Below are 17,924 nucleotides of genomic sequence, written 5' to 3'. Positions count from 1 at the left end.
CCCAAAGTGACTATTTAACAGATGGTTATGACTTCAGATAAATTTACCTAAACTGTAAAAAGACTGTTTACAAGTGGGCTAATGTTACCTATACTACATTAAAAGGGACTGAAAACACTTAATTTCAAATCTATTTAGTTTTATATATTTAGTTCACAAAAATAAAAAAATTAACCCTTATTCATTATTGCAGGCAATATTGACATGTAGAAGAAAACAAAATAAATCTTATTACGGAATTATACTTGCACTTTTTATTATTTTCCTTTGTCAATTATCTCACCTGTCCTCCCTTTCTAAAGGGGCCACTGCCTGATTAGTATTGAATTCTGTAAATCCCTACTGTCCAATAATACATCCTGCCTATTATTGATTCCTAAACTTCGAACCTGATTGTGGTCAAGCTACCATTAAACTATCGCTGCTGATACTATAATTTTTACTCCTTAATATTCATTTCACTGGCCATCAGCAAAGAACAGAAAGTATGTTCATGTTTGCTATTGTTAGGTGAGAGATACTGAAGTCATTTGCTTTTCAACCATGCTTTGCTGGCATCAATATTTCAGCTGAAGTGAGGACTGATCGGTGGAACTTCCTGAACATTATGTTTCCTGATGATTAAATTCCACCTGGGAAATCTGGATTGTTTAAAGTTATGTTGTGGTTTAGAGTAAATAATTTCCTCTGAGATGTACTCAAGATTATAAGATGTTATATTTTGACACGCACACCAAAGTCACTAAGAACATACAGGTTTATGTAATAGTAGTTACTTTGATAGCTATGAAAATGTTTGTTAAAATCCCCTTCTCACATTCATCAGCTGTTGCATCAATGGAAATGTTGTGAAATCTCAGAAACTTTATCATGTAATCTGAAGAACCCATGCACAATTTCTACCACTCTGCCACCCCATCCTGCCTCTATTTCTTAGTTACATAATTATTATACAAACAAATGAACAGAACACATTTATGGTTGTAATATTTGGATTCTCATTCCATTATGTACCTGAAAAATGTCTACAATTTATATGTTTTGAATAATCTCAATTGGGATGAATGTCAAAATATCCCATGCCCTTAAATAACAATGATTCAAGCGCCCCTAAATAACTTAAACAGGGAATCAAGAGGGCTAAAAGGCACCTTGAAATACACTTGGTGTGTAGGATTATGGAGAATCCCAAGGCAATTCATACATAACTTCATAAGAAAAGTGGAGATAGGAAATGGGAAAGAACATTCAAGGGCAAAGGAGATAATTAATGCCTGGAGCCAGAGAAGTCAGGAGTATCTTGAATCAGTATTCACCAGGAGAAGGGCATGGAAGATAGTGATATCAGGTTATGGTATACTGATATTCTAGGGCATCTTGATATCATGATTGAGGATATTGGGTTTTTAGAACAGTTAAGGTGGGTAAATCTCCAGGGCTTGATGGGATCTGCAAAAGCTTATTGAGGAAGGCAAAGGAGGAGGCTGCTGGGGACTTGACAAAGATCTTTATGTCCACAGGGGAGGTCCCAGAGATTTAAAGAATGGCAAATGTTGTTCCTAATCTCCTATTAGCGAATGAGACAGGGCAGGTGACAGAAGTTGGTGTCGGGAAACGCTTTGTATCTGATTATCAAAATGCCATTAGATTCAAGGTAATTATAGAAAAGGATAGATCTAGCCCTTGGCCTGATATTAGAATTTGGAAAAAGGCCAATTTTGATAGCATCAGAGAAGGTCTGGCAAGTGTGGATTGGGGCAGGCTGTTTGCTGACAAAGTGTACTTGGTAAATCGGAGGCACTCAAAAGTGACGTTTTGAGAGTACAGAGTTTGTATGTTCCGGTCAGAATAAAAGGCAAAGAAACTGGTTTATGGAGCACTGGTTTTCGAAAGTTATTGAGGCACTGCTTAAGAAAAAGGAGGTGCCTAGCAGGTAGAGGTAAATAAAAAAATTCAAGAGGACACTTAAGAAAGAAATCAGGAAGGCTAAAAGAAAGCATGAGTTTGCTCTAGCAGACAAGGTGAAGGATAATCCTAAGGGCTTCTACAGATATGCTAAGAGCAAAGAATAGCAAGTGAGAAAATTGGAAGATCAGAATGGTAATCTATCCATGGAGCCAAAAGAGATGGGAAGTTCTGAAATGGATTTTTTGCATCTGTATTTACTTAGGAGAAAAAGGATCTAGTACACAGAGTCTGTAGGCAAAGCAGCAGTAAGGTCATGGGCCCAATTCAAACTACAGAGAAAGAGATGTTTGCTGTCATGAGGTGTATTAGGGTTGATAAATCCCTTGGGCCTGACAAGGTGTTCCCCCAGATCCTGTGGGAGGCAAGTGCAGAAATTCCAGGAGCCCTAGCAGAGATATTTAAAACATCCTTAGCTGTGGGTGTGGTGCTGGTGGATTGGACAATAGTTAATGTTGTTCTGTTGTTTTAGAAAGGTTCTAAGAATAAGCTAGGAATTTATTGGTCAGTGAGCTGGACATCAGTAGTGCAAAGTTATTGGAGGGCATTCTAAGGGACTGGATACATAAGTATTTGGATAGACAAGGACTGATTAAGGATAGGCAACATGGCTTTGTACGTGGTAGGTCATAACTAACCAAACGTATTGAGTTTTACAAGGAAATTACCAGGAGAATTGATGAAGGCAAGGTAGTGGATGTTGTCTACATGGACTTTAGCAAGGCTTTTGTCAAGGTCCTGCATGGGAGGCAGTCAATCGGCATTCAAGATGAGAGGTAAAGTGGATTAGACATTGGCTTTGCAGGAGAAGCCAGAGAGTGGTAGGAGATGGTTGCCTCTCTGATGGAGGCCTGCGACTACTAGTGTATCACAGGGACAATATGGTAAACTGGATCTGCAAATTTGTGGATGATACCACCACTGGGGGTGTAGTGGACAGTGAGAAAAGCTATCAATGCTTGCAGTGGGATCTGGACTAGTTGGAAAAATGGGCTGAAAAGTGGCAGAAGGAATTTAATGCAGACAGCTCTGAAGTGTTGCAGTTTGGGATGACAAACCAAGTTAGGACTTGCACAGTAAGTGGTAGGGCACGGAGGAATCTAGTAGAACAAAAGGATCTGGGAATACAGATCCATAATGATTTCTTGACTATATCATCACAATTAGAAAGGGTTTTATAGAAAGCTTTTGACACTTTGGCCTTCATAAATCAATGTATTCAGTACAGGAGTTGGGATGTTATGTTGAAATTGAATAAGATGTTGGTGAGGCATAATATAGAGTTTTGTGTGATGTTTTGGTCCCCTATCTACAGGGCTGATGTAAATAAGATTGAAAGAATACAGAGAAAATTTACAAAGTTGTTGCTGGATCATGAGGACTTGAGCTATAAGGAAAGTTTGAATAGGTTAGGACTTCTATCCTTAAAAGTAGAAGATAAGGGGAGATTTGATAGAGATATACAAAATAATGAGGGGTACAGATAATGTAAATGTAAGCAGGCTTTTTCTGCTGATGTTGGGTGAGACTCCAAGTACATGAGCTTAAGGGGAACATGAGGGTCAACCTCTTCATTTGGAGGGTGGTGAGAGCGTGGAATGAGCTGCCAGCACAAATGGTGGATATGGGTTTGATTTCAACATTTAAGAGATAGGTATATGAATAGGGGAGTGGTTATGCTCTTGGTGCAGGTCGATGGGTCTAGGCAGATCAATGGTCCAACATGGACTAGGTTGATGCGTGGAAATTCAATACATTCTCCAAATAATGCGCATGGAGAGAATAAATTTGAGGAAAGACACTTCTGATTTAAAAGAAGACATTAGTCTGATTCACTAGCAGGTAAATCACCATGCCTTTTTTTTCGAACTCAAGTTTTTGACTAAGGTTATATACCGTAGATGTGTTCCGATACGTAAAAATATAATCTTGATAGACTATGGTTAGGGTGTAATTATCTGGGCAAAGGAATTTCTGCTTCTGAGAGGTTCAATTGTGCTGTATTTTAAAGCACATTTCAGTTAAATTTTGTGTAAAAAAGGCCCATATTATGCATGTTTCATAATACAGCCTTTGCTTGCGATATTTGTGTTTGTAACTAGCATGGTCCTGTGCACAGGCACAATGATAAGCATCTTCCAAGTGAAACTGATCCGTGTCTATGTGCTTTCACTCTGCGTGGGCCACATCCAGAACAGCTGGGACAAACTTGTGATACTTGCAAATACATATTGGATTAATTCCAGTAAATAAGAGTTTGCTCCAAGTATTAATTTGTCCATCAGCAAACATTGCGTTGTCTATCTGGAGTGGAAATATAGGAAAGTAACCTAGATGCTTGTCCAATTTAGTGCTGGTGATAGGGACTCCAAATTACATGATTACTATGTCAGTCTGTCCCTGTCTCACCAAGCCTGGTATCCTAACCACTATAGCAACTGAAGGAACCAGCTGTAATACCCTTGAGTACATCCTTTGAAGGGCAACTCTGCCTTAATAGAGAAGTACAACCACTATTTTAATAATATGTAAATGAAAGTCCCACGTCGACATCCAAGGTTACCACAGCTGAATGTGTAGGGAAGAGAAAGTACTACTGATTACACACTTCATCAGTAGCAGTCCAAAATGAGAGTTCTTATGTCCAGTATTGTTATTTCAACATAGCTGATAATCCTCCATGCTAAATCTTGGCAAAAGCCTATGGTTAGGATCTTCCTCTATGACTTCATTTTTTGTTCCGTGTTCAAAAGTCTCTCTCCAAGGAAGTCCGAACCAATGGAATGGTCCAAAGCCTCATTAATTGTGGCCAAACAGAAGTAGGGCTTAGCATAGAGTAACTGAGAGAAGCATTCCTATCAAAATGACTACAGGATATGGGTACTTCTTTTCCTTGAAATATCCTCTTCTGAAAAGCTTTCTAGTTTCTCCCAAATTGCAAGGATTAAGGAATGATAAGAGTTAAGAGTTGATAAATTGCATCCACGTACAAATCTGCAAAGGCTATTGCAAGCTATTGTGTATTACTTTAACCCTTTAATATCAGCCTTCCAGATACCCTTGTTTGTCTTACTTTTTAATACAGTGCTTCTCCACCACCAACCAGCCCTCCAAGCTCTCCAAAGCCAACCTAGCTGCTCCATCCAAGTTGAAGATGTCTGTTCTCTTACAGTGCAAGAGGTTGCAGATGGATGAGACAGATGATCACAACTAGTAGAGCTTCAGCTTGGGTTAGCTCAATGACTTGAATACAGAATTAAAGTGGGGGTAGCACAAATTCTTTCATCCTAAGAGGTGAAAGCAATTCTATGCAGTCCTTCCTCAAAGAAAGACAACACTAGCCCAGTAGTGGTGGAAAGTGTGGTGACTCAAGTTGTTGCTGATTTCACGAATGACCATAGGTCTGTAATGTAAACACAAACAAGAGAAAATTTGCAGTCAGCCCTGCCGAAGGGTTTCAGCCCGAAATGTCGACTGTGCTTTTTTCCATAGATGCTGCCTGGCCTGCTGATTTCCTCCAGTATTTTGGGTATGTAATGTATATACATTTTTCTTAGTCATTGTGACCAGGTGTGTAACATCAATATTTATCCCTCAGGCCAGCAACTTCAATGATATTTCATTTCAGCTATTGGGTTCCTGAGCATTTTGGGTACTCGATCTTCTTCAGTGAAGTGCACTATCCACTTCTAGGCTTCACTGATTTTGTCTTTGTCAACCTTGGCAACCTCTGGTAGTGGCAGAATTTGGTGCTCATTTCTTCTTTACAGCTTGTGGGCATGCCGGTTAGTTTCAGTAGGTGCACAGGATTCGTAGAATCACTTGGGCTCAATGTGTTATAATGCGCAAGTGGCATCTCCTAAAATTTGAAATTCTTGCGCAATATTCACACATGAAAATGATACATTACTGGTGGATACAACAAAGATGGATGAAATTCACTGTTTCAGTGCAAGTTCACTTCTAGGTCAAGACTTTAAAAATGGTAAAATGAATTAGCTCTTTGTAGTTTGTTCTAATTATCATATATCATCCAAACCATGGGATTTTATATAAGCATTTTAAATTTGCAAGCAATTGTGTTCTTAATTATTAATATCTATCGGTATTTCCAATGGGAAATACAAATGTATTACAGCCTCTACCTTGAGGATGTGGTTAGGTTACCTGATGCTCACTCTTTATGCAAACCATGAGCCACATCTTGAAAATTACACCTCTTCACAGCTACTGAACAGTAAACTAAGAACCTTGACATAGGGACCTAAAGAACTATGTTGGTATCAGTTAATAAATAATAAAAAGTACCAACAATATATAAGAAAAGGCAGGAAAAAGAGTTCTCTCAATTGACTACAGTAACTTTAAAGAGCTCAGCTTTCTTGTATAAATTTCATATAAAGTTATCTTGAAACTATTCCTTTAGGATAATTAGATTTGAGTTATATGTGATCCAATTGTAACTGATAGTTACAACTAAGCTTTTCAAAAACAAAGCTTAGAATATAAATCTAGGCTTGGGCTGAAAATCAAGTATGCAGGGGAAATTCACCTCAATTATCCTTCCCAAAAAAGAATTGAAACATGCAGGTCATTTTTGAAATGAGTCTGCTCACCCTGCAGATAGTGGGCAAAGCGAGGCTACCACCAGCTAATGAAACAAACAATTTTCGTGTCCAGCTTTCAAAAGAGTAAAAATGACAAGCTGTCAGTGCCATACAACTGCTGACAGACAGCCTGCTGTTTCAGGGGCACAGGCAATCTGAAGACAATTTAATGGATGAGGGACAGCTCAGATGAAGGAAGCGTTTTTTTTGAGACACGGGAGAAGCATTCACGTTGTTCTTGCCCTGCAAAATGTCTGCTACTTGGATGAACTCTGTCCTTTGCGAGCAGCTTTCACTGACTTTGCTTAACTGCTAACCCATATAGAGCACCAAATTTTGTGCATCAACTTTAAAGTTGCATATATTACCAGTTTCAGCGACAGGTTACTATCGATGCAATGCTCCTCAGACAGGATGAAGAGGTCAATACTCCCCAATGCCATTAGGCTTTACAATTCTACCGCCAGGACTTAAGAACTTTTTAAAAGCTATTATTAATGCTTTTTGAGATAGTGATTTAGATGCATATCATATTCTTTACTGAGTTAAGTATTGTATGTAATTAGTTTGCTACAACAAGTGTATGGGACATTGGAAAAAAGTTGAATTTCCCCATGGGGATGAATAAAGTATCTATCTATCTATCTATCTATGAAATAAAATGCAGTCAGGTTCCAAATGGACAGGCAAAATGCTTCTTCAAATTACTGCCCAAGTGGCAAAGCCATTAACTTGATTTACAAGATGAATGATTATTATTTAACAAAGGCAGATGGGTTTGAAGAATGGTGTGTAGACTAATCTACTAATAGGTCCATTAATAGGTATGATGAATGAAAACTTAGTATTTGAATGCAGATTTAAATTTCCCAGAGCAGATTTTAACAAAATCATACCTGTTGGCTATAAATTGATTGTTTGAGGCTTGTAAGAGCTAAAGCATTGTTCATGTTTTTACCATGTTTGGAAATATGAAGTGGTAAATTCCAAAATAAGTATAAGATTCATTGGTTTACATGTAGAATGGTTGTGGCTAGTTGTATTTTTTTTAGCAAAGCTTATTAAATTACAGGATGACTGCAGTTTGATTCTAGTGAATAATTTTAAAAGAAGCTTGATAGGAAATCAGATCAGAAGAATAACTTTTAGACCAACATATGCATATTAAATGTTGGTTAAGGTTTTAACAACATATATTTGCATCTATATAATATACTTAACAAAACAAATAAGCAGATGAGTTGGTCTGTCTTGGTGTTTTCCTGATAACATTTTGAACATTCTGTGTAGGCGGGTTTTAATGATGCAGCAAAACATGAGTTTTTAGACTAATTGGCACCAAACCTAATTATTTGTATTGTCTCCTTGCAATGGGGTTAATTGACTACAGCTAAGATCAAAAGGGCATCTTACCTGTGATTTACACTCCATCCTGAAAACGTTTATTGAGTAAATCTGTTCAAGACTTGACCAACTCAGCCAGCCATGGAGTTATTAATCCACTCTTGGTTCAGGGCACTGAAGTCCCCCAACCAGAGTACTTCTTAATTCTATCCTGTGCCAGCATATTCAACTGATCTTTCACTTAAGATGACAATTTTCGGAGGGTAATGGAAACATCCAAGCAGTTTGTTGTTATATGACTATACCTTTTCATATTTTCATTTATTTTAAAGGCTTGCTGGTTATTTCAGCTGGTTTGGAGCGGAAATATGGGGTGTACATCTTTTAGACTACAGTGCTGAGATTTGTCTGCATATGCAATCAAAAAATCAGAATTTGCTGATGATTTGAAAGACTGACAGGTGATCACATCCCATTGATTGGGATTGTAAGGTAATGATTCAGAGACATATGAGAAGGCAAATGACTTCCTTAATTATTTTGCTTCTTCCTCAGTTATATATTTAAGTGCCTTAGTTAACTTTCCTAAAAAGTTTAATTTTTAAGAATTCTTTACTTCAATGTCAATTTTTAAAGTCCCTAATTGATTGAAACATTTAAAATTATGAAGGTCATTTATAATTTTTATAGCTAGCTGTCTGTGATGTTTTGGAGGAGCAGAGCCTCATCATATTCTGAGGCTCATTCTGCTAATTCAGGTTCATGGGGCAGGGCACTGTGAGTGACCTCCCTATCTGGACTGGTTAAGTAAGGGCATGGAAGGCCCATGGACAATGTTAGGGAGCCAGGCCAGCAAATCTTGTACAAAGAGTTTCTTGATATATAGAGGATTTAACTCCTGCACCAGCTTCCGTCTTGGTTATTGTTAAACTTTCTGGGGCCTTCACACTCTTAAAGCTTGACTCTAGTTCCTGACTGTGTCTCATTCATACCAACTGATTGGATTCAGTTATGTTAAACAGGTTACAAAGCTGGCCAATGTGACTAAAACACTCAATGTGAATTGAAATGTTATAGAAAAATTCTCTGGGATTTAAATATATGAAATTCATTTCACATAACCCAATTTTAAAATATCACTTAGCATGCCAAAACTAATTTTTAAAAATTTTGATTGCATTTCCTTCCAGTAAACTATATTTAACTAAATGCATGTTTACATTATCATGTGGTCTCCATCATTTAATCGCAAGAGTTGGAAGGGATGCTGTCTACATACAAGAGGTCAGCTAGTGATGGTATATTAAATGAGAATGAGTGTCATTGTGGGCACATCAAGTTAACACTCAGGGTGAGAGAAAGTGATTATGCGTAGTGACGAGGAACTTACAGTCTCTACTCAGTCTCAGTAATAGTAAAAGAAAGGTCAGTAGAATTGATTGAGGCAAGGGTAGTGTTTTAGAAAGACAGGTAACCAAAGATAATGATGTTAGTGTAAGAGCAGGCTAGAAATTGAAAGGATGAATGATGAAGATAAAAGGCATCTCGAATGAGTGGTGACCTCTGATAGAAAATGTACAGAGCATTACCAGTCATGGTGTCATGTCGGACAGAGGCAGGCCTTTCCACCCACCATCTCCATGGCAACCAACTACCCAGCACCCGTTTACAATCATCATATTTTATCCTCCTCACATTACCAACAACTCTCCCGCCCTCCAGCAATACCCAGCTATCCTCTGGGCAATTTATAGTGGCCAATTAATCTACATGTCCTTCGGATATGTGAGGAAGATGGAGCACCTGGAGAGTTACGAGGAAAATGTGCAACTTCACACAGAATGCACTAGAGGTTAGAAGTGAACCTGGGCTGCTGCATTCATGAGGCTGCAGATTTCCTAGCCATGCCATTGTGCTGCCAGACATTTGTTTGAAGGTGTGCTTAGCTCTGAATGATGAAAGCTTTAAGTTTTTAAGTGAGCATTAATAAGTCTTTGGATTAAAATAGAAATTAGAGTTTTATCTTTCAAATTAAAATTATTTGCTTTAATCAAAGACTTTTTTCCCCATTGTAACTGAAGCAATAAATTAGATGTGATACTGCAATTGGAACTAAACTCAGGAAGAAACTAATATAAATGACCAAATATTCAACTAGAATGGTAATTTATTAGCTCTTTCTTATTTATTTTAAAGTACTCTGCTTCATTCTGCCTTCATTAGAATGTGCATTTTCATACTTTATACAATGTAGTTGTTTTTAAAGATATCTTCATAGAATTTCACTTTATCAACATTTAAATATTAAATTACAATCACAACTTAATTTTTCAGAGATCAGATTTCTGTTTTTGTAAAGACATCTTTTAGCAGAAGTAAATGGATTATTCATATAAGAATTTATAGCATCAGGAAAATGAACCTTTAAATATTGTGCAATCAGAAATGGCTTTTCTCTTCCTCTGCCTTGAATGAAACCTCTGTCATATTGGGCAAGTACACCCACAATATTTCTGCTTAGTTTACTGAATGACGATAGGAAGCTGGTTTCACAAACAAATCCAGATGAACATAAACACACCATAAACCATTTGCAAACTTGTTTTTGCATAAAATAAATAACTGAAGCAGAACTGCATGCAAATGTCATAGAAAAATATTTTTTTCAATTTTGAACTAATGATTTATTAGTGATGTTTTGATTTTATTGATCATGTACAGAATAGACATTTACCTATATTTTGCAGTTTTAGATGCCTGCTAAGGTGCAAGTAAAACTGTAAAGGATTTGGTAAAGATTACTTTTTCCTTCCAAACAACTTGATGTGATCATGCAATTGATTGAAATGCATGACAGAGATTTGTCATGCTTTATCATCATCATTAATGATCTTCTAAATGTACGCTAACCTCGACTTAATAGTTTTCCATATATTTTTCAATGAATATACTAGCCACTTAATAAAGCTGTGCCTCATAGATAGTACTACTCTTTTGTCAAAACTAGTGTACTATTATAGGAATAGGTAAAACTAGCCATTTTGTGTATTGGCCGTGTCAATTTGTATCACTTGCACTTCTGTTTAATTACATAAATCGTTAAGTGTGCAAATTAAGCCTTACTGTATTCACATGAGTTATGCACAATAACTATGGTTAACCTGACCAAATAATCCAGTCAAAGAAATCATGTAATCTTTGACTTGATTAATTAGCATTTGAAAATTTCGGATTTACTTACATCCCAGAATAGTATATATTGAAATGCTATTCTCTCTCTCTATATATATATATATATTTATATATATATATTCATTTGTGTCATTTAAAAATAAACAAATTAAAAGTAATTTGTTAAATATGATAACTCAATTTGTATTTGACTGAATTTTTTTTCAGGTTGTGTGGTCCTATCATCCCAATTTCATTTGCTTCTTCTACTCTTAGGAAATATAAGGTTAATAGTTTTTGAAAAGTTTTTAAAGATTGCGATACAGGAAGGACAGGTAATAGCATCGTCAATAGAGAGCAGCAGCAGAAAAGCATGCTATGATTTAGCAATAGCATGCTTTAGTTAAAGAAGAGAAGAAATAGACATACTGTAGAAACTGGCCATTACGTAGTGTTGGCAGCGATCACCTGTAAATTCATTTGGACACCTGACAAGAAAAACAAAAACCATAGAGAAAGAAAGAAGAGAGAAAGGATTTAACATTAGGATAATCAAGGACACACATCCGATAAACATTGGTGAGACCACTGGATCAATCAACAGCATATGTAAAGCTTTCAACAGAATCTAGCCTATTTAACCTAGTTGCTTTCATATGATACCTCCATAAAAATTCATAACTCCAGTGGTGTCACCAAGGATACCTAGAAGTAGTGCAACACTTCCTTACATAACATACTTAGATCGGGTTTATATGTTCTCAAGGGCTCAGACTCCAAACATCTTTGTCCGAAGAATCCAGGTTGGCATCTGGGGGAGGAAAAGGGGACAAATCACAAAACAAATGTAGGCAAATGCTAGGTTGAAGTTGCAAAATAACTTCATTCCCCTGTGAATCATTCATGTCATCAATGAGAATGCAAAGAAGCTGCAAATAGCATGTTATCACTATTCCTTTTAATAGTTCCAGTGAAGGCAGGAACTCTGAGGAAAAATTAGAAATCCAATAATAAGTACAAGACATTATATTTATTAAAATTCAGTAAAATTAGTTTGAGTAATTTGGAATAAATAGTTTTGTTTAGTGGTTCAATACAATTTAAAACTGCACTATATACTTCTGAGGATTGTAGTATACATAGTCAAAACTATAAAACCTAAAATAATTCAAATTGCAAAGACAAGTTACCATGAAAGTGATGTTGATTCACAAAATGATAAATTCTTAAATGAAATTGTCATGTAAACAGATGCTGAAAATATAAATTGTCTAGTATGCTGTATGTTTGTATAAATTTAAGGTACAACTGTAATAATGTAATGTACAAGGTAATTAATCAGTGGCTGCAGATTTTTTGTAATGATAGTCATTTCATAATAACCAACTACATGCAATACATTCAAAAGAAATATGCTCTAATTTAAAAGCTTCTTGGAAAATGACTCTGAGTTACTTCTTTAGCTATATTAAGGAAAATTTAAATTAGGATGTGAGACCTGAGACTTCACAATACTATTTTACCTTCCTGTATATTCAGGGCAATAATCTGTGTATAGAGTGCAGTTCTGTTTTGCAAAACTTATTAATCTTCCTTTTCATTTGATTAAAAAGAAACTTTACAAGCACAAAACATTGCACCACGATCCAATAAAACTATCAATTAAATCTGAAGAGATGGTGACATGAAAAAGAGTACTGTTTGTTTTAGCTGTCTGTGCCTTTGCATGTTTCCAGTGCATTAACTGTCACTCACCCTCCAAGGTTATATGGCTGGCACCAAATCCACTTGAGTGGTGCTTCAAACAATTTTATTCTGGGGACATACTTCTGTGTCATTGTAAAGATTTCACATGGGATTAGTTAATTAATACAATTATTCAGTAAAAGAGAGGATGCATTTGTGAATTTATAGATTACTACCTTAACACTGGGGAAGCTTTCAGAAACAATTATTTTTGAGAAAATTATTATTTTAATTAGAGGGAATTTGAAAAAGTACTGGGAGTGTTTGTGAGGTCAGATATAGGTTTTCAAAAGCTTGATAAGGGAGAACATTTTAAGATATTTAGCAACATTCTAATTCCTGAAATATAAAGGATATTGGGAATAAGGATAGAGCATGGACTAGGGGATAAATTATAAAATTTTGCAACTGCTTTTTTACTTAGATTAGAAAAGAAGTGTACAGACGTTTTTCTCCAAGCTTCCAACTAAGAAAGCTCAGAGAATTTTGATGACTGCAAATGATAGAGGACAATTGAAGTGGAATAATAAAGAAAACTGAGTGTGATAGACTTAGATATAAACCGATAAATTTCATAGAGGAAATTCTAGCAGAAAAGCCTGTGATTGTACATTTTGTTAGAAAGGAGGAAGTGAGGCAGGCAAAATGACACAACTTTAAAGGGTACTTAAGGACAAGAAGCCTTAATACTTGTATGCGAATCTTCCACTGTACAAATAGGCTAAGAAAGCAGTTCATAAAACAATGTGGTTTTGTGTTTTATATTCAGAAGCAGAAAAAGCAGGAAATTATGTTAAATATATATGTCAGGTGAGTACCAGTTGGATTATGTACATTATTATCTAATTTACTGGAATGAACTGGAAATATAAGGATGGAGTTAAAGGGAAAGTGAAAATAAGAAAGGTTAAAAAGGACAACAGAATCAGTGGAGTAGAAAGCTCAAGAAGATATCATACAGTATGGCCAAGTGAAATAGGAATTGATATGAAAGGAGAGGGGAGTAACGAATTAAAAGTATTATATATGAATGCACAAAGTATAAGGAATAAAGTAGATGAGCTTGAGACTCAGTTGGAAATTGGCAAGTACGATGTTGTGGGAATAACAGAGACATAGCTTCAAGCGGACAGGGCCTGGGAAATGAATATTCAAGGATGTACGTCTTATCGAAAGGACAGACTGACTGGCAGAGGGGGTGGGGTGGCTCTATTGGTGAGGAATAATATTCAGTCCCTTGCGAGGGGGGACATAGAATCAGGGGATGTAGAGTCAGTATGGATAGAACTGAGAAATTCTAAGGGTAGAAAGACCCTAATGGGAGTTATCTACAGGCCCCCAAACAGCAGTCTGGATGTAGGGTGTAAGTTGAATGAAGAGTTAAAATTGGCATGTCGCAAAGGTAATGATACAGTTGTCATGGGGGATTTCAACATGCAGGTAGACTGGGAGAATCAGAATGGTACTGGACCCCAAGAAAGGGAGTTTGTGGAGTGCCTCCGAGATGGATTCTTAGAACAGCTAATACTGGAGCCTACCAGGGAGAAGGCAATTCTAGATTTAGTGTTGTGCAATGAACTGGATTTGATCAGGGACCTGGAGGTAAAGGAACCATTAGGAGGTAGTGACCATAATATGATATGTGTCAACCTACAATTTGAGAAGGAGAAGGGAAAATTGGATGTGTCAGTATTACAGTTGAACAAAGGGAACTATGAAGCTATGAGGGAGGAGCTGGCCAAAGTTCAATGGAACAATACCCTAGCAGGGAAGACAGTGGAACAACAATGGCAGGTATTTCTCAGAATAATGCAGAAGGTGCAGGATCGGTTCATTCCAAAGTGGAAGAAAGATCCTAAGGGGAGTAAAAGGCGGCCGTGGCTGACGAGGGAAGTAAAGGGCAGTATAAAAATAAAAGAGAAGAAGTATAACATAGCAAAGATGAGCGGGAAACCAGAGGACTGGGAAGCCTTTAAAGAGCAACAGAAGTTAACAAAAAAGGCAATACGCCAAGAAAAAATGAGGTACGAAGGTAAACTAGCCAAGAATATAAAGGAGGATAGTAAAAGCTTCTTTAGGTATGTGAATAGCAAAAAAATAGTTAAGACCAAAATTGGTCCATTGAAGACAGAAATGGGTGAATTTATTATAGGGAACAAGGAAATGGCAGATGAGTTGAACAAGTACTTTGGATCTGTCTTCACTAGGGAAGACACAAACAATCTCCCAGATGTAATAGTGGTCAAAGGAACTAGGGTAAAGGATGAACTGAAGGAAATTTATATTAGGCAAGAAACGGTGTTGGATAGACTGTTGAGTCTGAAGGCTGATAAGTCCCCGGGACCTGATGGTCTGCATCCCAGGGTACTTAAAGAGGTGGCTCTAGAAATCGTGGACGCATTAGTAATCATTTTCCAATGCTCTATAGATTCAGGAACAGTTCCTGCTGACTGGAGGGTGGCTAATGTTGTCCCACTTCTCAAGAAAGGAGGGAGAGAGAAAACAGGGAATTATAGACCGGTTAGCCTGATGTCAGTGGTGGGAAAGATGCTGGAGTCAATTATAAAAGATGAAATTACGACACATTTGGATAGCAATAGAAGGATCAGTCTGAGTCAGCATGGATTTATGAAGGGAAAATCATGCTTGACTAATCTTCTGGAGTTTTTTGAGGATGTAACTATGAAAATGGACAAGGGAGAGCCAGTGGATGTAGTGTACCTGGACTTCCAGAAAGCTTTTGATAAAGTCCCACATAGGAGATTAGTGGGCAAAATTAGGGCACATGGTATTGGGGGCAGAGTACTGACATGGACTGAAAATTGGCTGGCTGACAGGAAACAAAGAGTAGCGATTAATGGGTCCCTTTCGGAATGGCAGGCTGTGACCAGTGGGGTACCGCAAGGTTCGGTGCTGGGACCGCAGCTGTTTACACTGTACATTAATGATTTAGATGAAGGGATTAAAAGTAACATTAGTAAATTTGCTGATGACACAAAGCTGGGTGGCAGTATGAAATGTCAGGAAGATGTTATGAGAATGCAGGGTGACTTGGACAGGTTGGGTGAGTGGGAAAATGTATGGCAGATGCAGTTTAATGTGGATAAATGTGAGGTTATCCATTTTGGTGGCAAGAACAGGAAGGTAGATTACTATCTAAATGGAGTCAAGTTAGGAAAAGGGGAAGTACAACGAGATCTAGGTGTTCTTGTACATCAGTCAATGAAAGCAAGCATGCAGGTACAGCAGGCAGTGAAGAAAGCTAATGGCATGCTGGCCTTTATAACAAGAGGAATTGAGTATAGGAGTAAAGAGGTCTTTCTGCAGCTGTACAGGGCCCTGGTGAGACCCCACCTGGAGTACTGTGTGCAGTTTTGGTCTCCAAATTTGAGGAAGGACATTCTTGCTATTGAGGGAGTGCAGCATAGGTTCACAAGGTTAATTCCCGGAATGGCGGGACTGTCATGTGTTGAAAGATTGGAGCGACTGGGCTTGTATACACTGGAATTTAGAAGGATGAGGGGGATCTGACTGAGACATATAAGATTATTAAGGGATTGGACATCCTGGAGGCAGGAAGCATGTTCCCGCTGATGGGTGAGTCCAGAACTAGAGGCCACAGTTTAAGAATAAGGGGTAGGCCATTTAGAACTGAGATGCGGAAAAACTTTTTCACCCAGAGAGTGGTGGATATGTGGAATGCTCTGCCCCAGAAGGCAGTGGAGGCCAAGTCTCTGGATGCATTCAAGAGAGAGTTAGATAGAGTTCTTATAGATAATGGGGTCAAGGGATATGGGGAGAGGGCAGAAACGGGGTACTGATTGTGTATGATCAGCCATGATCACAGTGAATGGCGGTGCTGGCTAGGAGCCAAATGGCCTACTCCTGCACCTACTGTCCATTGTCTATTTAAGAAAGCTTTAAAATGTTGGAGAGAATAAATAGATTTGCTTAGATCCAGTTATGAGGGATAACAGTTGTGTGATCAGACTAGAAAATTGTTTTTGTTTAAAATCAAAAAGGATACAATAAATTTAGAAGACTGAATAGCTGATCATAGAAGGCAGTAATTTAAGATGAAGAATTAAAGTTGACATGGGAAAAACTGCTTTTAGGGGTTAGAAATGGAAGGAATTTTCTGGAAAGATAACTGAAGTTTATTCAAGAGGGAAATTCATGTCAGCAGGTAATTGAAAACATTTTCTTCAGAAAGTATTACAATTACTGAGAAACATCTTTGAATCTTTTAAAACTATCATATCCATACACCTGTAACTACAAATTTAAGTGTGATTAGATGTAACTATATAAGTCAACACAGCAACTTTAGCAGTTACAGAGCTTATTAAGTGGAGTACAATTCTAAAGACTGCTTCAGTCCAAGTTGTGCAGCTCTCTCATGTGTTTTAAATTTATCTTAAATATTCATTTTTATCAAAAAGACATCTTTGAGCACGATATTTAGTGTCTGCTTCTTTCACAATTCCAAGTAAAGACATTTATCATCAAACTATTAAAAATAGCTGTAGGAAAACATTTTTAAAATATTCTTATGGTAGTATGGTTAAAATTCTCCAAATGCATCTTCTAATTGTGAACATTTTGTAAATAAAAACAACCAAAATGAGTCATGATCTGCATTATGTTGCATTATTTATAATATTCTCATAAAATGAGTTGATGTGGCACACAAAATAAAGTTTACCTATTCGCCCATTTATATACAGAAGAGCAAAATTACCAATAAACAGTGGGATTAGGAAGTATATAGTTACAATTAAAACTGCTGAAAAAAGAACCACAGTGGCCAAATTATCATAAATACAGCTGAATCTAGTCAGAATGGAAAGGATCAGAGGTAAAACCACCTAATAGAAGCTGGTCCTACCTGTTCCTGATGTCAGTAGTGAAGCACATTACAAAATTGTTAATTGCAGCAAAGTTGCAGATGAAGAAGTGTGGCAGCCAGGACAAAGGTTATTTGATCATCAGAGAAAGAAAGTATGATACATAATATACACATGAACTGAAGCATGTGGAGCTTTTGAAGGAGCATTAAAGAGTCTGGAAAGCCAAAATAAAAGTACAATT

At 37.1% G+C, this 17,924-nt stretch overlaps 1 protein-coding gene across 2 annotated transcripts in view; it reads right to left on the bottom strand.

The window, feature by feature from the left end:
• LOC140739343 (pro-neuregulin-2, membrane-bound isoform-like) overlaps positions 1-17,924 on the bottom strand; it is a 686,097-nt gene that overhangs the window by 17,356 nt on the left and 650,817 nt on the right. For both annotated transcript variants that reach the window (XM_073067557.1, XM_073067558.1), the window contains exon 5: positions 11,517-11,575. In XM_073067557.1, the coding sequence (XP_072923658.1) occupies positions 11,517-11,575 (59 nt within the window). The remainder of the gene's footprint in view (positions 1-11,516; positions 11,576-17,924) is intronic.

This window comes from Hemitrygon akajei, chromosome 15 (assembly GCF_048418815.1).
Source record: "Hemitrygon akajei chromosome 15, sHemAka1.3, whole genome shotgun sequence".
In the NCBI taxonomy this organism is placed as follows: domain Eukaryota; kingdom Metazoa; phylum Chordata; class Chondrichthyes; order Myliobatiformes; family Dasyatidae; genus Hemitrygon; species Hemitrygon akajei.
Note: the sequence above shows the minus strand (reverse complement) of the source record. Positions and strands in the feature narration are given on the sequence as shown.